Genomic DNA, 12,903 nt, shown 5'->3' with positions numbered 1-12,903 from the left:
GAGAGCACAGTCCACGTGCTGAGTGGAGAGCACAGTCCACGTGCTGAGTGGAGAGCACAGTCCACGTACTGAGTGGAGAGAAGTGTGGGAGGGAGGGAGGTCTATTCTCTCTCGTTGTCCTCGTCTCCCCCCTCCTCCCCGGCTTGTACTACAACTGGCTGTCCCTTTTATCTGCCGGTGATGATGCTGATGTGTCCCCGCCTGATCACCAGCGTGCCCCTGCACCCCCTTGTTCTAATGACCTCCTCCATCCTCAGTGGCTTGCTGTCACAACCACTGAAGACAATGTTTGATGATGATGATGATGGTGGTGATGATGGCGACGATCCCCTCAGACTGGACAAGGCCATGGCATGTCTACCTATTTTTTTTGTATTGCTTGAGACCTCCGCCTACTGTCTACCAGGGCCTAGAGTGATGAAGACATTAGCAATCCCCTAACTAGCTCCTTCAAATGGAGCTAACCTTTCCACAAAACTAACCTTGCCAGTGGCTTTGTCCTACCCCTTTTGTTATAGTTTTTTTGTTGTTGTTGCCATTAATTTCATTTTCGTTGGGATATCGTGTTCAATGTCCTTGCACCAAGATAACCATCTTGTCTTTGTCTTCTCGGACTGAGTTGGAGAAAAAACATCAATGGGGTTTTCTCCCAAAATGCAGTGCTGCACAGCTATTAGTAGAAGTTAAGGAAAAAGAAGTCTGTGTCTTGAACTTACATCCTGTTGTAAATGTCATTTGTGCTAAAAGCATTCTTTAGGAATGTAATAGCATGCATACCCTCTGGTTAACAAAAGCCGAGTTCCATTTAACTCCATGAAAATTGAATGAAGCACCGTTCTTGGGACATGCTTACTAAGTGAGTTGAAGTGGATGTGCTTTGCCGATGACTGAATCTTCCTTTTCAGCACTCTGCTTCTAGAAACTACAGGGCACTTTATAAAGAGCTTCACGATACACCATTTCTAAATAGATTTTGTTTATTTTTATTTTGAATATGAACCAATATGTTTCTGTTAGAATTTGGACATATCACCTGAAATATGGGGAGTGAAATTCTGTTTAGCAACACAAATTCCTTATGTTTGTCTACTGTGAAGGAAATTAGCCGTGGAACACGCACCTGAATGCATTCAATGTGCATCAAAATTACGATCTCTTTCTCTGAATTGCCTTGTGAAAGCCTAACACTGTAAGCTAATATTTTAGAACTTAGCAAGTCATGTTGGCAATAGAACAAACTTTTAAAACGATGCACACCTGACCCAGACTGCGATTTTATAAAATGGGCCATTTTTGGATTGCGTAAACAACAGTAATTGTGTGATGGCGGGGATGCAGGGTTGTGTTCCAAACAAATCAACTACCAGTCTGCTTACTATAGTTCCTCAACAGCACAGCCAGGAGAGCTGGAAAAAAAACACCTTATAGTTGAAGACTCTTCTTTGAGTCATAAGTGCATTGAAATGACTTAGGAACTGTGCACAGTCTGGAGAGGTGTGTGGCCACTTGGAGACACCAGTTAGTCCTCTCACTCAAGCCCTTGTCATGTATTAGTCTTTTGTTGCACCTACCACACATTTTCCAGGAATATTCTTATCATGTTACTTAATGTTTCCAGAGTATTTTCAGGTTTCTTTATCAACAAATGCGCCGGAAAAGTACAGTAAATGTAAAATGCACATAAAATCAACAGTGTAATGTTTAGATTCAGTCTTTGTGTCAGGGGGGTAACTGTTGTCGTTAACGTTGGTCTAATAATTTCCCCATGATCTCCAAACTGTTCCCTTTCAATTGCTACCATGCTTATGCATATGCATTTCATATTTCTTCTGTAAGAAACATTTCAATGTACCCCTATCTATATAGGCAAATTCCCACCAGTGTAAAGGGTTAAAGAAATAATATTGATTATGCCCAACTAGCTGAAGTCAGATGATAGGCAAGATCATTTTGGTCACCCCTCCCTTTCCCAGACGTGAGCTCTGTTTTCACCCCTCCCTTTCCCAGACGTGAGCTCTGTTTTCACCCCTCCCTTTCCCAGACGTGAGCTCTGTTTTCACCCCTCCCTTTCCCAGACGTGAGCTCTGTTTTCACCCCTCCCTTTCCCAGACGTGAGCTCTGTTTTCACCCCTCCCTCTCCCAGACGTGAGCTCTGTTTTCACCCCTCCCTTTCCCAGACGTGAGCTCTGTTTTCACCCCTCCCTTTCCCAGACGTGAGCTCTGTTTTCACCCCTCCCTTTCCCAGACGTGAGCTCTGTTTTCACCCCTCCCTTTCCCAGACGTGAGCTCTGTTTTCACCCCTCCCTTTCCCAGACGTGAGCTCTGTTTTCACCCCTCCCTTTCCCAGACGTGAGCTCTGTTTTCACCCCTCCCTTTCCCAGACGTGAGCTCTGTTTTCACCCCTCCCTTTCCCAGACGTGAGCTCTGTTTTCACCCCTCCCTTTCCCAGACGTGAGCTCTGTTTTCACCCCTCCCTTTCCCAGACGTGAGCTCTGTTTTCACCCCTCCCTTTCCCAGACGTGAGCTCTGTTTTCACCCCTCCCTTTCCCAGACGTGAGCTCTGTTTTCCCCTCCCTTTCCCAGACCTGAGCTCTGTTTTCACCCCTCCCTCTCCCAGACGTGAGCTCTGTTTTCACCCCTCCCTTTCCCAGACGTGAGCTCTGTTTTCACCCCTCCCTTTCCCAGACGTGAGCTCTGTTTTCCCCTCTCTCTCCCAGACGTGAGCTCTATTTTCACCTCTCTCTCCCAGACGTGAGCTCTGTTTTCACCCCTCCCTTTCCCAGACGTGAGCTCTATTTTCACCTCCCTTTCCCAGACGTGAGCTCTGTTTTCACCCCTCCCTTTCCCAGACGTGAGCTCTGTTTTCCCCCCTCCCTTTCCCAGACGTGAGCTCTGTTTTCCCCTCCCTTTCCCAGACGTGAGCTCTGTTTTCCCCTCCCTCTCCCAGACGTGAGCTCTGTTTTCCCCTCCCTCTCCCAGACGTGAGCTCTGTTTTCACCCCTCCCTTTCCCAGACGTGAGCTCTGTTTTCACCCCTCCCTTTCCCAGACGTGAGCTCTGTTTTCACCTCCCTTTCCCAGACGTGAGCTCTGTTTTCACCCCTCCCTCTCCCAGACGTGAGCTCTGTTTTCACCCCTCCCTTTCCCAGACGTGAGCTCTGTTTTCACCCCTCCCTTTCCCAGACGTGAGCTCTGTTTTCACCCCTCCCTTTCCCAGACGTGAGCTCTGTTTTCACCCCTCCCTTTCCCAGACGTGAGCTCTGTTTTCACCCCTCCCTTTCCCAGACGTGAGCTCTGTTTTCACCCCTCCCTTTCCCAGACGTGAGCTCTGTTTTCACCCCTCCCTTTCCCAGACGTGAGCTCTGTTTTCACCCCTCCCTTTCCCAGACGTGAGCTCTGTTTTCACCCCTCCCTTTCCCAGACGTGAGCTCTGTTTTCACCTCCCTTTCCCAGACGTGAGCTCTGTTTTCATCCCTCCCTTTCCCAGACGTGAGCTCTGTTTTCACCCCTCCCTTTCCCAGACGTGAGCTCTATTTTCACCCCTCCCTTTCCCAGACGTGAGCTCTGTTTTCACCCCTCCCTTTCCCAGACGTGAGCTCTGTTTTCACCTCTCTCTCCCAGACGTGAGCTCTATTTTCACCTCCCTTTCCCAGACGTGAGCTCTGTTTTCACCCCTCCCTTTCCCAGACGTGAGCTCTGTTTTCACCTCTCTCTCCCAGACGTGAGCTCTGTTTTCACCTCTCTCTCTCCCAGACGTGAGCTCTGTTTTCACCTCTCTCTCCCAGACGTGAGCTCTATTTTCACCTCTCTCTCCCAGACGTGAGCTCTATTTTCACCTCTCTCTCCCAGACGTGAGCTCTATTTTCACCTCTCTCTCCCAGACGTGAGCTCTATTTTCACCTCTCTCTCCCAGACGTGAGCTCTATTTTCACCTCTCTCTCCCAGACGTGAGCTCTATTTTCACCTCTCTCTCCCAGACGTGAGCTCTATTTTCACCTCTCTCTCCCAGATGTGAGCTCTGTGTTAAAGGATGACTAATACGGTGGGTATAACGGATGACTAATACGGTGGGTATAACGGATGACTAATACGGTGGGTATAAAGGATGACTAATGCCGTGGGTATAACGGATGACTAATGTCGTGGGTATAACGGATGACTAATGCCGTGGGTATAAAGGATGACTGATGCCGTGGGTATAAAGGATGACTAATGCCGTGGGTATAAAGGATGACTAATGCCGTGGGTATAAAGGATGACTAATGCAGTGGGTATAAATGATGACTAATGCCGTGGGTATAACGGATGACTAATGCCGTGGGTATAACGGATGACTAATGCCGTGGGTATAAAGGATGACTAATGCAGCGGGTATAAAGGATGACTAATGCCGTGGGTATAAAGGATGACTAATGCAGTGGGTATAAAGGATGACTAAAACAGTGGGTATAACGGATGACTAATGCCGTGGGTATAACGGATGACTAATACGGTGGGTATAACGGATGACTAATACGGTGGGTATAACGGATGACTAAAACGGTGGGTATAAAGGGTAACTAATGCCGTGGGTATAACGGATGACTAATACGGTGGGTATAACGGATGACTAATGCCGTGGGTATAACGGATGACTAATACGGTGGGTATAAAGGATGACTAATACGGTGGGTATAACGGATGACTAATGCCGTGGGTATAACGGATGACTAATGTGGGTATAACGGATGACTAATACGGTGGGTATAACGGATGACTAATGCGGTGGGTATAAGGGATGACTAATACGGTGGGTATAAATTATGACTAATACGGTGGGTTTAAATGATGACTAATACGGTAGGTATAAATGATGACTAATGCCGTGGGTGTAACGGATGACTAATGCCGTGGGTATAAAGGATGACTAATGTGGTGGGTATAACGGATGACTAATACGGTGGGTATAACGGATTACTAATACGGTGGGTATAACGGATGACTAATACGGTGGGTATAGAGGATGACTAATGCCGTGGGTATAACGGATGACTAATACAGTGGGTATAACGGATGACTAATACGGTGGGTATAACGGATGACTAAAACGGTGGGTATAAAGGATGACTAATGCCGTGGGTATAAAGGATGACTAATGCCGTGGGTATAACGGATGACTAATACCGTGGGTATAAAGGATGACTAAAACGGTGGGTATAAAGGATGACTAATGCCGTGGGTATAACGGATGACTAATACAGTGGGTATAACGGATGACTAATACAGTGGGTATAACGGATGACTAAAACGGTGGGTATAAAGGATGACTAATACCGTGGGTATAAAGGATGACTAAAACGGTGGGTATAAAGGATGACTAATGCCGTGGGTATAACGGATGACTAATACGGTGGGTATAAATGATGACTAATGCCGTGGGTGTAACGGATGACTAATGCGGTGGGTATAACGGATGACTAATACGGTGGGTATAACAGATTACTAATGCGGTGGGTATAAAGGATGACTAATACGGTGGGTATAAAGGATGACTAATACTGTGGGTATAAAGGATGACTAATACGGTGGGTATAAAGGATGACTAATACGGTGGGTATAAAGGATGACTAATACGGTGGGTATAACTGATGACTAATACGGTGGGTATAAAGGATGACTAATACGGTGGGTATAACTGATGACTAATGCAGTGGGTATAAAGGATGACTAATACGGTGGGTATAAAGGATGACTAATACGGTGGGTATAACGGATGACTAATGCCGTGGGTATAACGGATGACTAATGTGGGTATAACGGATGACTAATACGGTGGGTATAACGGATGACTAATGCGGTGGGTATAAGGGATGACTAATACGGTGGGTATAAATTATGACTAATACGGTGGGTTTAAATGATGACTAATACGGTAGGTATAAATGATGACTAATGCCGTGGGTGTAACGGATGACTAATGCCGTGGGTATAAAGGATGACTAATGTGGTGGGTATAACGGATGACTAATACGGTGGGTATAACGGATTACTAATACGGTGGGTATAACGGATGACTAATACGGTGGGTATAGAGGATGACTAATGCCGTGGGTATAACGGATGACTAATACAGTGGGTATAACGGATGACTAATACGGTGGGTATAACGGATGACTAAAACGGTGGGTATAAAGGATGACTAATGCCGTGGGTATAAAGGATGACTAATGCCGTGGGTATAACGGATGACTAATACCGTGGGTATAAAGGATGACTAAAACGGTGGGTATAAAGGATGACTAATGCCGTGGGTATAACGGATGACTAATACAGTGGGTATAACGGATGACTAATACAGTGGGTATAACGGATGACTAAAACGGTGGGTATAAAGGATGACTAATGCCGTGGGTATAAAGGATGACTAATACAGTGGGTATAACGGATGACTAATACCGTGGGTATAAAGGATGACTAAAACGGTGGGTATAAAGGATGACTAATGCCGTGGGTATAACGGATGACTAATACAGTGGGTATAACGGATGACTAATACAGTGGGTATAACGGATGACTAAAACGGTGGGTATAAAGGATGACTAATGCCGTGGGTATAAAGGATGACTAATACAGTGGGTATAACGGATGACTAATACCGTGGGTATAAAGGATGACTAAAACGGTGGGTATAAAGGATGACTAATGCCGTGGGTATAACGGATGACTAATACGGTGGGTATAAATGATGACTAATGCCGTGGGTGTAACGGATGACTAATGCGGTGGGTATAACGGATGACTAATACGGTGGGTATAACAGATTACTAATGCGGTGGGTATAAAGGATGACTAATACGGTGGGTATAAAGGATGACTAATACTGTGGGTATAAAGGATGACTAATACGGTGGGTATAAAGGATGACTAATACGGTGGGTATAAAGGATGACTAATACGGTGGGTATAACTGATGACTAATACGGTGGGTATAAAGGATGACTAATACGGTGGGTATAAAGGATGACTAATACGGTGGGTATAACTGATGACTAATGCAGTGGGTATAAAGGATGACTAATTCGGTGGGTATAAATGATGACTAATGCCGTGGGTGTAACGGATGACTAATGCGGTGGGTATAAAGGATGACTAATACGGTGGGTATAAAGGATGACTAATGCCGTGGGTATAACGAATGACTAATACTGTGGGTATAAAGGATGACTAATACGGTGGGTATAAAGGATGACTAATATGGTGGGTATAAAGGATGACTAATACTGTGGGTATAAAGGATGACTAATACGGTGGGTATAAAGGATGACTAATACGGCGGGTATAACTGATGACTAATGCAGTGGGTATAAAGGATGACTAATTCGGTGGGTATAAAGGATGACTAATGCCGTGGGTATAACAGATGACTAATGCGGTGGGTATAAATGATGACTAATGCCGTGGGTATAAAGGATGACTAATGCCGTGGGTATAACGGATGACTAATGCTGTGGGTATAACGGATGACTAATACGGTGGGTATAAATGATGACTAATGCCGTGGGTATAAAGGATGACTAATACGGTGGGTATAAAGGATGACTAATACTGTGGGTATAAATGATGACTAATGCTGTGGGTATAACGGATGACTAATACGGTGGGTATAAAGGATGACTAATGTCTTGGGTATAAAGGATGACTAATGCCGTGGGTATAAAGGATGACTAAAACGGTGGGTATAACGGATGACTACTTTTTCACTTTCTGGAGGCTTTTGCTTGAGTTGTGTGAAGTCGTAGTTGGGAATAGCTACGGGAATTGGGGCCAGGGGAAGCCCCTTGGATCGAAACTGAAACCATTCCCCACCGCTTACTGAAATTGCCTCAATGGCCGTGTCTACGGGAAAAAATATTTTTCTAAAGCCCCCTACCATTAAGACACATATGCTCATGCACGCACGCATAAGGCGCGCACACACACACACACACACACACACACACACACACACACACACACACACACACAGTGCCCAGTGATCATTCTTCCCACAAAAGTGTTTGAAATGATCTAATTCGTCAAAGCGTTCCCAATTGCTCATTTGACTGAAAGAAAATAAACTTGAACTTGTTTAATCTTGAAAGGCCCTCTGTAGTGCCGGGGCGAAGGATAAATGTGTTGAGAAATACCTCACGGTCTCCTGAGGTAAACTACATCACCAGTTAACATCAACCTTCCAGCAGCAGGGGAGCTCTTCCACAGCTACTGAGTAGGGGGCCATTATCCCTGTAACGTTTCCAGATTTTGTCTTTACGTTTTCAAAAGTGTCACTTTTAGCCCTCATTTCAGGTGAGAGCTGCCTGTGAATAGAACCAAGGGTTGCCCGTTCCTCTGAGAATTGAATAGGTTAAGTGCGAAGGATAGCACAATGGAAAGCTAGGCAAGCAAGGCAGCAATTTTAACTAAGAATCTTCCTCCTTGTGGGTAATACGACACTGACTGTATAATGTGCCGGCGATTAACGATAATAACAGATAATCATTGAAATAACAGTGAGCTCAGCGGACACTATACCACACACACCAACAGTCTGGCTCTCCGTTGGTCAAACACACCAACACTCTGGCTCTCCATTGGTCAGACACACCAACACTCTGGCTCTCCATTGGTCAGACACACCAACACTCTGGCTCTCCGTTGGTCAGACACACCAACACTCTGGCTCTCCGTTGGTCAGACACACCAACAGTCTGGCTCTCCATTGGTCAGACACACCAACACTCTGGCTCTCCATTGGTCAGACACACCAACACTCTGGCTCTCCGTTGGTCAGACACACCAACACTCTGGCTCTCCATTGGTCAGACACACCAACACTCTGGCTCTCTGTTGGTCAGACACACCAACACTCTGGCTCTCCGTTGGTCAGACACACCAACACTCTGGCTCTCCGTTGGTCAGACACACCAACACTCTGGCTCTCCATTGGTCAGACACACCAACACTCTGGCTCTCCATTGGTCAGACACACCAACACTCTGGCTCTCCATTGGTCAGACACACCAACACTCTGGCTCTCCGTTGGTCAGACACACCAACACTCTGGCTCTCCATTGGTCAGACACACCAACACTCTGGCTCTCCGTTGGTCAGACACACCAACACTCTGGCTCTCCGTTGGTCAGACAACGCCATATCTTCTAGGACATACTGTATAGCGTCTAGTTATACTGTATCCAGCTACTTTTGAGCACTTATCCTATCAACTTTAACTACATGTCTTCTCTACAAGTGTGGGTGTGTGTTTGTGTACTTGCTTCATGGGGGCATCCCAGAGTATCTGTCTCGGTCTGACATGACAACTTGACGGATTAAACACTTGTGGTGAATGTGGAAGACTTTCCCTTCCTCCTGAGTCGTGGTGAATGTGGAAGACTTTACCTTCCTCCTGACTTGTGGTGAATGTGGAAGACTTTCCTTCCTCCTGAGTCGTGGTGAATGTGGAAGACTTTACCTTCCTCCTGACTTGTGGTGAATGTGGAAGACTTCCCTTCCTCCTGACAGCTTTTTTCTGCAATAACGGGTGTCAACTCAGCCTACCACCTGTCTCTATGGTCTTTCCTTGTTTTTAACAAGTTAGAGGAAAACAAATCTGATCCTCTCGGCAGTACAGTCATCCACAGATGTTCTCACAAAAACACACACACACTTGTGGTTTATTTTTTTTCAGTCAGTCTGCCCAAATGATTAGTATTCTTTAGATGTTTTTTTCCCTTCGCTCTAAATGTTAATGTTAGACTTAAATGTTCCTGGTGTTGCGGAGGTGTGTTTGGTGAACTACACTTGCCGGATGAGTAACCTTGCCTTAGACCTCAACATTTGTGTGATCTTCCCTGAGCAGTGTTCTGAGCCTTTCATGGGTGAATTCCAACACAAACCATCTGCAAACAGACATGGGTCAAAGGTAGAAGTATGCCTCTTCTGTAAAAAGATACAATGGAGTACCACAGGGCTTAGTCCCAATCCCCTTTTAATTTTCACTCAGCACCTGCTCTATCTGGTGTCATTAGCAAAGCTGCCATACGTCTACACAGACGCCCACCAAATCTCATAGAGAGAACCTTTGAGGCCAGTGAAGCGTGGTCTCCTTGCCTGGCCTAGCTAACATGGTGGGAGCTCAGGTGATGCTTTGGATTTATTTCTAGATCCATTGCAGTCCAGGACCTGAGTGATGGTGATTAGGTTGTGGCCCAGTGTCTGTGGAAAATTGGCCGGTTGATAACCCCAAACACCACCTCTCTCATACACACACTCTCACACGCACACACACTATCAAGAGAGGGCTACTCTCTCATTTACATTTAGATGAGTATTGATTATTTATTTACTCACTAGAGTGAGACTCTTTTCCAATCTTCTTTGTCTCTCGTGCTCTCTTTCAATCTCTCCCTCACTTTCTTTTTCACAATAAGAGTTCAAGGTCTCGCCATCTTGCAGTGCTTGAATGACAGTTTTTACCTCTGTGTTTTTACCTCCAGTGATTTACGTCTAGAATGGGATCAATGGCCTGAGTTTGCGCCAAAAAATACTGGTATTGGCAATTTTAGTTTTCATTGTCTGATGAAGTGCCATTTTTAACAGAATCCTTTGTATCGTAGCATCTTTGTATTTGTTTTTCTGTAGTGGGAGCTTAGCATAAATGCGTGCTCCTTGACTGATTGTGCTAATCCCCAGTTCTACCAAACACCCGTTAGGTCAAAAGAACAGCAACAGTGAAAAATTGCCATGAACCAAACATACTTCATCATAACGTGCTGTTCAGAATTCGTCTAGACAGACCCGGGATGCAATTGAATGTAGCCATGCGGCCATTTTATGTATGAAATTCATCTCGGTACTCGGCAAGGTGACACGACCTCGCCTTCCTTAAGGGCAGAGTGCTTATCACTGACAGCCCCTCTCCCCTCTCTCCTCTAAATGTGCTTATAATCAGATGGCCCCAGTCCATAAGGACGTTAGAAACACTCAAAAACATACCCAAATATCACATGAAGAAATAAAATCCCCCCAGTAACCCAACATGTATAAAAGGGGCTAAATTTGCAGTGTATAAATGGGTAAACTGAATGAAATGGCCAGACGCGGATGCTCTAAATGCTATGAAATATGACGTGGTGTGTGAAGGTTGGGGGAATATAAAACGGGTGGGTCTGTGCCAGAAGATAAGGGGGTATTGAATGGGGCTCGAGCACATTATCGGGCAAACTGTGGTGACATTTGGGGAGGAGGTGATGGCTGGGCCTAGGACGACACGTGTGTTTGAACTGCAAATGAGGTCTGAAGCTCGGGGGGGGGGGGGGGGGGGGGGAAGATGGTGTGTGTGTGTGCACCTTGCCTTTGTCTACGTGAGTAGGTGTGTCTGTGTCTGAGTAAACAGTGTGTCTGAGTAAAACAGTGTGTCCATGTTTTTTTTAGATGTCTGTGTTTTTCTTATGTTTTCTACATGTTAGTCATTTAGCAGATGCTTTAATCCACAGCCACGTACAGTTAGTGCATTCATCTTAAGATGGCTAGGTGAGACAACCACGTCTCAGTTATAGTAAGTGCATTTTTCCTCAATAAAATACCTATCAGCTAATAGGAAAAAGTGAAGTGTGACTGTTAGTTCACGAAAGGCAAGGGTGTTACTTTTTAGTTTATTTAGAATTTTGTCTCATTGGTATGTGAGCAATGAATGAATCTATAGGAAAGTGTTATAAACAGTTAAATAAATGATGTGCAGTTGTCCTTATGGAGACAGTCTTAAATAAGGATGGCTCAACAGTTTTCTTGCCAGCGTTCTGTTTCAGTCACCGTTTCATTTTAGTTCTATTAGTTGGTTTTACTCCTATGAACTGCACTAATAGCCCACACCTCCTCCACGGTCCCTTGAAAGGTTATGCACACACACATTCACCCAGTAACAAACATTTTATACACACACATACACCAAGGCAGGGCATCTTTTCCTCTCAGCATGTGGTTTTTGTCAGGAGGGCTTTTCATTTTCTTTATCCTGGTGGTCACGTCATGTCCTTTACCAAGGCTCGCCCACCACCACCATCGTCAGGCAGAAATCTAAAAGGTCATTTTCCGTGTTCACCATTAGTCACACTCTTTCGCCCTCCCTCCGACTCCACATCTCGGCAGTGACCCCCCTTTGAGGTTCGCGGCCTCTACCGAAGACACTGAGGAAGAATTCACATGCACCTTCAAGCGTATTCTACACCCAATTCAAAGTTGTAGCGAAGATTTCGCTACCCTCAGTCAAACAGTGATTAGAGCAAATTGTTATTAGGATAACATTACAATATTTTACCCACCACTGTGCGATACAGCTGGTTTTAGCACGTTCTTAGCGTGTTTGTTTACCTTGTGAACGCACGATACGCTCCAGGTCTTCGAGGCATATTCTTTTGCTGGCTTGCTGAGGCTCGGGTGACATTTTGGAAACCCGCGGTATTTGAGAAAGGGTAAATATTGCCCAAAGTCTTTTGCCATACTTAGACTTGGCTGCTTTTATATGGATTTTTGCCTCCTTTTTTGTAGGAAAGAAAGCAGGAGAAGAATTAAAAACACATTCCTGGTGGATTTTTAGTCCACCTTACATAATATTGGCACGTTGCTGGGGTGGTTGGACGGCGAGGTGCTTTCAGGTAGAGACGTCTACGTCCTGTGCCATCTTTCAGAAGCAACATGTATTATTGATTCAGAAGGACAAATTTGATTAAATGTATATCTTTAGATATAATGCAATGTGCCTGTGCCACATCACCAGTTACTTGTTAATTCAATCTCTGTTTGTCACGGCTACTTCTTTAAAGACTGTAAAAAAAAAAAAAAAAGCTATGACATCACCACATCTACATATCGTAAATTAATTATTTCCG

The 12,903-nt window shown here is 45.1% G+C and overlaps 1 protein-coding gene across 1 annotated transcript in view; it reads left to right on the top strand.

The window, feature by feature from the left end:
• Nucleotides 1-12,903, top strand: part of mapkap1 (MAPK associated protein 1) — a 99,057-nt gene that overhangs the window by 48,232 nt on the left and 37,922 nt on the right. The window contains exon 7 of the mRNA XM_084159358.1: nt 213-355. Coding sequence (XP_084015484.1) covers nt 213-355 — 143 coding nt within the window. The remainder of the gene's footprint in view (nt 1-212; nt 356-12,903) is intronic.

This window comes from Coregonus lavaretus (assembly GCF_964263955.1).
Source record: "Coregonus lavaretus genome assembly, chromosome: 4".
Lineage (NCBI taxonomy): Eukaryota > Metazoa > Chordata > Actinopteri > Salmoniformes > Salmonidae > Coregonus > Coregonus lavaretus.
The sequence above is the reverse complement of the archived record's forward strand: the minus strand, read 5'-3'. Positions and strand labels throughout refer to the sequence as shown.